The 9,540-nt window shown below is 31.4% G+C and overlaps 1 protein-coding gene across 1 annotated transcript; it reads left to right on the forward strand.

The window, feature by feature from the left end:
- Positions 1–5,866: 5,866 nt before the first annotated feature.
- HELRODRAFT_76140 (hypothetical protein) lies at positions 5,867–6,438 on the forward strand (the record flags this gene model as incomplete). The annotated part of the gene is made up of 2 exons (XM_009015911.1): positions 5,867–6,022; positions 6,307–6,438. Coding segments are annotated over 2 exons (288 nt in total), but the record flags the coding sequence as incomplete, so codon positions are not given.
- Between the last annotated feature and the right edge of the window lie 3,102 nt (positions 6,439–9,540).

A 9,540-nucleotide genomic window follows, 5' to 3' on the forward strand; every position in this document is an offset into this window, starting at 1 on the left:
AAACAACAAACAACATGTAAAAAATATACAAACAACATATAAACAAACATACAAACAAATAAACAAATAACATGCAAAAAAACTTAAAAACATAAAAACAAACAAACAGCATGTCTAAAAACGTACAAACAAGCAAACAACATGTAAAAACATACAAACAAAAAAACAAACACGTGTCATGTTAAAAGAAGAACGTGCATTAAACATCAAACTCACTAATTAGAAATACATAAATACATTGAACTTATTTTTTGATGTTCGGCTCATTGGAAAAGTTTTCATTTTGCGACAACGTGCGAAAGACGCCTTGAATTCCTCATCCAAACGTTAAGATAGCAAATAATCTGTTGATGCAACCTGGTGGGAATAGTGAACGTGGTTTCACTGTCAGAATATTTTACGAATGGATACATCAAGGAATGACCATCCATTAATTTACAATGGCAGGAATTAAATGACCTTCTGATAACAAAATAAAAAAGTTTATTCAGTTTGTTAGTTAACTTTAATCTTGAGATTTACACGAGAACTACGCTATGACAATAGCGTTCTGAATTGCGTTAAAGTTAGGGTTGTTGGTAGTAAACTTTTGGATAATTTTTTTTTGCTTATATACATTTTTACTTCTTGTCTGATGTTACTGATTGGTTTGATTTATGATGTTGACAAAATGAATCAAGATTCATTCCTGGTGGAAATTTCAACAAAGATTATTTTTTAAAGTGCAAATTATTTTCGCAGACGCATTCGTATGCATTGCATGCCCACGCACGCATATGAATGCACACGTAAGCATATTCACGCTCATTCACTCGCACATTCACACGCATATTCAAATGCACATTCACAGGCAGGTACGCAGGCACACATACACGCATACATTGGACATTACGCATAAACAAGCAAACACAGACATACACGCACACACAAAGAAACATACCCACACACACACACACACCCACATATATATGAAAGGTGTTATTTGTTTGCCATCCGTGTAAGTTGTTGTTAACAAGCTGTGAACTATTGAATATTAATTATTATTCTTATTAATATTACGTGTCGCAGCCAACAAATTAATTACATTTCAATGCTTTCATTCTTTAATGCAGTGATTAATTCTAATTATAAAGCTGTGATGTAATTGGTTGGTTGATTGATTAATTTAATTTTTTTCAAATGTCTGATTTACGTTTTAATGAATTTTCAAAAAGAATGTAAATTAAATCTACAAATGGTTGTTTGAATACTTTGTCTAGTAATTATGGATATTATATGCATTGCCCCACTATTGATTTCTTCATTCATCTGTTCATCCATTCATCGATTCATTCGTTCGTTCATTTGTTCGTTCACATATTCATTCCATTAATTAATTAATCAATCAATCAACTCATTATTCGTAATTAACGTAATTAATTAATTAATAATTAATCAATTCATTCATTTGTTCGTTCATTCATTCATTTATTCATTCGGTCGTTAACTCGTTCATTCATTCATTCACATCAGATAGAATTTTTATTCTTAAAATTTGAATTTGTGCATGTTAAATGTAACAGGGAAAGAGGAGAGAGAGAGAGAGAGAGAGAGAGAGAGAGAGAGAGAGAGAGAGAGAGAGCGACACAAAACAACATGACAGAGTTGGTCGTAATAATGAATGAAAGAACGGGAACGAGAGATGAAAGAACATAAAATTGAGCACTTCAAAGTGAAGCGCATCAAAATGAAAGTTTATCTGTGGGACGCACCGCTGAAGAATTGTGCGTTCAGAAGTGAGGATCAAGTTTTATTTGCATGAAAAAAAACACAAACAACAATGTAGAATGGCAGACAAGTAGAAGTAGTTAATTGTCGTTAGGACTGGACCTCTCACAATGGAAGACGTTCTCGTTAGAGTTAAAGTTGAAATTAACCTAATTTTTAGGTGAATTTTATAAACTTTTTTATTTAAAATTGTTGCAAACCTTTAAAGAAAAGCAATTTTTTTCCAAATTTGAATAAAAAAAAACAGAACATTTCTGGCTACGTTACTTAGTGAATGCCTTAAGAGACATCCATCTATGTGTTGCAGGTCTGTCAGGTCACATGCTTTTACAATTAAATTGTGAATAACAAATGAAAAATAAACTTTTTGTAGATTATATTCGTCACTTCCAAACTTCTTTCATCAAATTTCCATTTAATTTGCAACGAATCATCAAGTTTACTTTTATTATACAAAAACAAATGCAATCAATATAATACAGTCAATAATAACATACACGTACATATATTATAGGCATAAGAACATATTTTCTAGGAATTGTTTGATGAGCTATTAATGGCATTTAAATAAATATAAATTAATAAAAAAAAGTATATTTAAATATATATATATGTATGTGTGTGTGTGTGTTTCGTGTGTATGTCTGTGTTTGTGCGTGTGTATGTGAGATATAGGCACATTATTAAATATATAAGCAAATAAACACACACATATACGTATATTATACACATATGTTTGTGTGGATGTGACTGTGATTGTTTACGTGTGAGTATGCACACACATATACAATGCACACACGCACACCACACACACACACACGCACGCACAAATACACATACAACACTCACGCACACTCACGCACAAATACGTAGATATATATATATATATATATTTATTTATTTATATGTATTTATATACAATTATACACGTACGTATATACAGTGAATGTCTTTGTATGTGTGTAAACGTAATAGGCAGCCCCACCAATAACATCGCTGCGTTTGAATTGGTCGCCTCACTAACGATCCGTTTGATTAATGATTTATTATGGTACATACATACATACAAACATACATACATACATACATACATACATACATACGTACATACATACATACATATACATATATATATATATATATATATATATTTATATATATATATATATATATACACAAACATACATGCATACATACATACATACATACATAGATATACATACATGTATACACGTAAACTGTCGCGGTTAGGTTCTACATTACATGCAATTATTATGTACTTTGTGGGCATACAAACAAACAAATACGTATGATTAAGTTGTACATCGGGCACATTACGACAATTACTACACACATAGCACATACATCATTTGCATTTGAAAGTTGCTTATGTATATATAAGAAGGATTGAAACTGAGAGATGGTCATAGCGATTACTGACTTGCATCGCAGCAGGCTTTTTTTCATTGTTTCTTTTTTCTATTAAATTCATAACGAAAGGTCGTCATTAGTCAGTTAATTTTTATATTGAAGTAATGTAACGTACCTAGTTATATTTTGACCTGCATATCTTTCAAATGAAAGTTTTAATTTTATATTTCTGTAATTTTTCTTCATACTCCAACGGTTTCTAAAAATCTCGTTACATAATCATTTTGATCGTAGCAAAAATTGCTGATGACCATCCGTCCAACGCTCCATCCCGGTCAAGCGGCATCAAACAATCAAACTCAACCGGTGTTTTAAAGTCCAGTAACAAATTCAACAACATGAACAATATGAACAACAACAAAAGCAACATGAACAATATGAACAACAACAAAAGCAACACCCGGACTTCAAACAGCAACTGTTATAGCAGAGATGACGATGAAGTTAATAGACCACCGTTGAAAAAAACTTGCACAAAATTTTCAATAGATGCCATTATCTCGAGCGATAAACACGAAAAGACGCTCGATCATTGCAATAAAATTGGTGACAACAACAACAACGGCAGCAGCAACAACAGCCACAGCAACAAAAGCAGCCGCAACAACAACATGGACTTTGGTAACATCATCAATCGATTCATTTGTGGATATGCTGACAACAAAGTTCCTGACAACAATCGCGCCAACGTCATGAAACACAATAACAAAACGATTGCCACAAATTTTGAAAATTTACACAGCAAACAAATTAATTTTTTACCCCAAACTGAGAACCAGCCTAACGCAGATCACACAAATGTAAATAACGATAATAAAATAAATATTATATTAGGAAGCACTCAGCAAGAAAGGATAAACACGGAGCAAGGTTGTAAGTCGTCATCAGCAAGTCCAACGCTGATCATAAAGAACGATGAATTGAAGCCCATGAAAGAACCATTCAGTCAATGTAGTGAGTCGTCACATTCGTTTCTTTTAAACTCTACCTATCAGCAAAAAGTACATCATAAACAAGAAAAACATCCACCGTCGTCGTCATCGTCCTCATCCTCACTTTCCTTTCCAACAACATCACTAACAACGTCAACATCATTGACAGCGGATGACATCCACAACAACAACGAACAACAGAATTTTGAGAGCGGCGGCTCAGCAAAAAAATTCAAAAATTTGGAACATAATTCTCAACAAATTTTTCAGCAGTTGTTCCAGCAACAACTGCAACAGCATTTGCTGCCGCCCCCAATGTATCCATCTCTGAAAACGTTGATTCCCATTCCACATCCGCTGGGTTTTGGTGAAAATCAACTGAACAACACAGCTCAACAGCAGAATATGCTTCTGCAACATCAATTCAACAGCAATTCCGCCAGGTTTAACAATTTTTCAAGTGCCAGTCCTCTGAGCTGGTTGACGACAGAGCAACGAGTTTTGTCTTGGATGTCCAACAACAATCATTACCACAACCAGCAACAACTTCTTACCTCCAGATTTCTCCAAGAAAATCCGTATGCACTCGAAAGTTTGTAGCGAAATAATTTAGACAATTTTTAACATTTTTATTACGTCGTTTACATTTGCATTAGTTACGTAATTTATGGCAATGAAATTAAAACGGAAAGCGAATTTAGGCTGCTGGGCCAACGATCTCAAACAAGTTTTGATATTGCAAATGTTAAACGAACAATGTTTCACAAATTTTTGTGGGCCCTCTGTTTGACACATGTCCTAGAGAAATTAGCACTGAAAGATAGAGATAGAGAGAGAGAGAGAGAGAGAGAGAGAGAGAGAGAGGAGTTCGTAAAAATATCATTAAGTAGTTTAATGAAACAAAAAAATTTAAACATCCTGCAATTAATTTAATTAAGCAGATGCTACTCGATAACGACGATATACCTTCTCTACATTAATTCATTCCTTTATTTATTGCCACTTCATTCTTCATTGTTTTTTTTTCTTTAAATCTAACTCAATCATTTTATTGTTCATTATAAAAATAATACAGAGCCAATATTTTATTGTAAAAATTAATTTTAATAGACGTTATTAAAAACTGACTTAAACAGATTCTATCGACCACAACAAATTTAACTCAGCTCCGTGATATCATTTCAGTAAACATTAGTCGAATAGAATCAATTACTCGTTATCTAACTATGCTATGATTGCGTCATAGTGATTGCGTCATAATTATCGTTATCATTTACGCAAAGAACATGTCTGACTGACTGCGAATCGCATCTAATCGGTTATGTTACAAGCGGTCTTTATCATCCTGTCCGTCTTTAGCTCATTTCAATACAAGCTTATTAATATATATGTTAATGGATTCAGTGATGTGTGTGTGTGAGAGAATATGTGTGTGCGTGTGTATGTGCGCGCGCGCGCGTTTGTGTGTGTGAGAGAGAGAGAGAGAAAAAGTGAGACGAGACGATGCATCTTAACTATTCATTAAACATAATTATATATAATGTATTATAGTTGTTGACTGTATGACAACTCCAAGACAAAACAATTATAATGGCAGTATTTATTGATGTGTAATTTTTGTTTACAACGATTGCAAGATTCATTTCGGAAAAAACAAGAAATTTCTTACAATAAAATTGTAAAGATATTAAAGTAATGTATTTAAAAATTTGATTTGATATTTAGGTGCCGGCCTTCTATTGCCTTTTGGGCTTCGCAAACAGAAGCGAATAAGAACTGCCTTTTCTCCCGCACAGCTCATGCACTTGGAGCAAGCATTCGAAAGCAACAAGTACGTTGTAGGCCAAGAGAGGAAGACTCTGGCCAAGAAACTTCACCTTACAGAAACGCAGGTTACTTGAAAATGCTGAGTTACTGTTGACAGTCATCGTCGTGACTTCTTTCTTATGTTCAACTATTTTATTATTGTTAAGCTTTGTTTATATTTATTTATATACATCGACGACCAAAATATAAGTAAATTATTAACTTATACTGCTAAATAGCTCAGAGCTTGTTACGTTTTAGAAAATATTAAAACTTAGATATTTATAACTAATCAGTTAAGATGATTGATTCTGTTAATTATAGATTATTAAATATATTTTAAAAAAATGTTAAAAAACTGGTGGGTCAGATAAAAGTATGGTTTCAAAACCGAAGAACGAAAACAAGAAGATCTTCTGACGGACATGCTTCAGAACCTGACTCACACGCGGTTGACACTCCGGTTGGTTGCTTGTTTTTGTCAATGAAGCGAATCATATAAAATATTTTTATTTTTTTACTGAACTCGGTTTAATTTTACGCTAACGCTTCAATTTTATTAAAAAATTCATAATATAATAATATCCTGTTGATCTATTGTGAAATTGGTTCTAGTCTGAATGTCTGAGGCGCTGGCGAGAAGGGGGCTTTTAGGCTGAAGCCCTCCCACACACTCAAACTTTTGTTAGAGCTATGACAAAATTTAACAAATTTTTTATATTAAAAACAAACACGTAAAAATTTGAACTGGAAAAAGTGTCATCTTTTTAAACAAGTTTAAGCCACTTCGCAGCATATTTCTAGCAGCGCCACTGATAAATAAATTAAATTTTTAAAATGACACAAATCGAAAATTGTCTACATATTTGTTGGTAATTTTTTTGTATTTTGCTAGTATTTTTTTATTTTGTTGTTATGTGAAATGTTGTTTACTGTAATATTTCTTCTCAAACAAAATCCTGATGTTAAGAAAACAACGTCAGGATATCTGTAAGGTTTTCTCCAAACCAATATTTAAGGAGTTTTAAGTCCTTTGTATGTCTGCAATTTTTTGGTGTTTAAGAACAACATGCCGTCTGCAAAGTTTTTTGAGCAATTTTTTCTGATCACATTTTTTTCAATCTCAAATCTTTTTTTATTTCGGCTACCCAAATCTACTCCTACCTTCTCCTTCAACACATGTCTAAACATTTTTATGTCTAAACATTCATCCATTTCATCGTGGTTTGGCCCAAACCACATTAATCTTTAACAAGCTTACCTTGATTTTTTAACCATTTGTTTCAACTATCAATAAATAAATTATATAGGTTTATCATTTCATAAATTCATGCACCAGATTATTAAAGTATTTTTGTTTTTTAGGTATCAACAAATCGGTTGTTGAACTTGTCGACACGCGATCAAAACCTCGATTCAAATTTCGAAACAGACGACGACAACGGTAGCAAAATGTCCTCATCAGATGTGTCAGACGACTTGAATGACGACAACCATTTTGCAATGCTCTGCCAAAATAAAACATCTATTTCCTGATTTGTATGTCCATATGTACCAGCTGGTACTACGTTTAACATTTTTAAAGTCTTTACAAGTTTTATTAAAACATTTATTTATAATATTTTGCCGTCATATAAAATATTTGTTTATCGTGCCTTTCTGATATATTTTCTGTTGGAATATTCGTTAAAAACAGTTTTGAAAAAAAATGTAAATTTTTTTGATCTTGTCAAAAAAATTAACTAAAATAAATATCCAACAGTGCAATATCCAAACAAACGAAGTAGAACAATAGAGTGCAAGTGAAGAGGAGGATACATTTTGGTATTGACAAATGTTACATGCACTGCTTTTAAGTAGTAACAAAAACACTGGTGCATAACTCAATAAGATTTCTAAAATAATTTACAGCATTGATGAGTTTAAGTTTTAGTTGTAGCCATATACCGATTTATTTAAAAAAAAAATTAATTTTTAATATGATATTACAAACTTAACATAACATATGCCTAATTCGATAACTGGTTCAACATACTTTAGTCCATTCAAATGATTTTCATATATTTAGTATGTATATTCGGTAGAATAGGTAATTTATTCGGTCGGAAACGGTAGTATATTCAACTAATTTTCATATGAATTTTAAACATATTTCAAATTTTAAAATCATTTTCCAATTTTAAAAACACTTTGCTTTCTAAAATCCTACGTTTGTCAGAATTTGATATTTCTTAAAAATAAGAAATGTTCTTTGTCAGCTTTTTCATTTGGTATTTGGCTTGGCACAGATGCGAACAAATTTACATTTTGTCGAGCTTAAAATAACAACTTAATAAATCATATAAATGCATTCCTTTTTAGTCTAAAGTATATTTCAAACATTTTAACGTGCACAATTCCAATTGGTAAATGCAAAATATTCCCACTTCAACAGCTCTTTGTATTTCAATCTTGATATTATAAATGTTGTATAAATTAATCTGTAAAGTTGTGTAACCAATGGCTTCTTTGACTATATCAGTTAGAGTTGATATGTGTTATTTTTAATCCGATTCTCTACCAAAACAATTGGCATAGTTAATTATACCAAATTTCATTTTTAAAGTCATATTCATTTTGTACATTTGTTAATCATTTTCACGTTCATTGACATCATTTATTACAACTAATTTGAGCATACACAAAAATCAAAAATAAAATAATTGCCATAGTTGTTGAAAAATCTACAAAAAAGCTACACTGGGTCCATTCGAAGACCCTGCTTTTAACATTAACAGTTAAATCATGAACATTGAAAAATTTTTGAAGAATTTAATGCACGATCTTTACGTAAATGAGTCAGTTGTTCTAATATGTTCTAACTTGAAGTACAAAAGTTGGGGTCGATAGAGCAAATAAAATCAGATTCAATTAAATTTCCACGGCATGAAATTCCCCAGCATGAAACATAACTACTCAAATACAACAGTGACAACGACATAATCCTATATCACAGAAATCATATGTCAACGACACACAAAATTGACCAAATCGTGCTCAAACAAATCATAAAAAGAAACGCTAACGCATGATGAATGTGGATAACAACAGTTTTATTAAATCTTTATGATGAACTTGAATAATAAATCCATTTTCAAGAAATTAAACAATTTCCAAAAAATTCTAGCAAGGAATATTGAAAAATCAAACTTTAAATTGATTAATGCAAACAATAATGTATAAAATATGGTCTCCTTCCATTATATATATATATATATATATATATATATATATATATATATATATATATATATATATATATATATATATATATATATATATTTACAATATTCTATAAATTCTACCGAATGTTTGGCGTTAATATGTTTGTAGTTCGTTTTTTCGATTTTTCTCACTAAAGTTTTTTGGTGAACGTTTAGTTTATTAAAATTCAAAATAAACTTATTTTTCGAATTCATGCTGCAAATAAGGCCATATTTCGATTTCGAATGAATCGTCATCAGTGCTCCTTGCTGTATATATAGGGAAATATTGACTTTGTCAAGATGAACTATGACGTTGTAAAAATTAACTTTGGTGTGTAAAGTTGAACTTGATGCGAATT

Source organism: Helobdella robusta (assembly GCF_000326865.2).
Source record: "Helobdella robusta unplaced genomic scaffold HELROscaffold_17, whole genome shotgun sequence".
In the NCBI taxonomy this organism is placed as follows: domain Eukaryota; kingdom Metazoa; phylum Annelida; class Clitellata; order Rhynchobdellida; family Glossiphoniidae; genus Helobdella; species Helobdella robusta.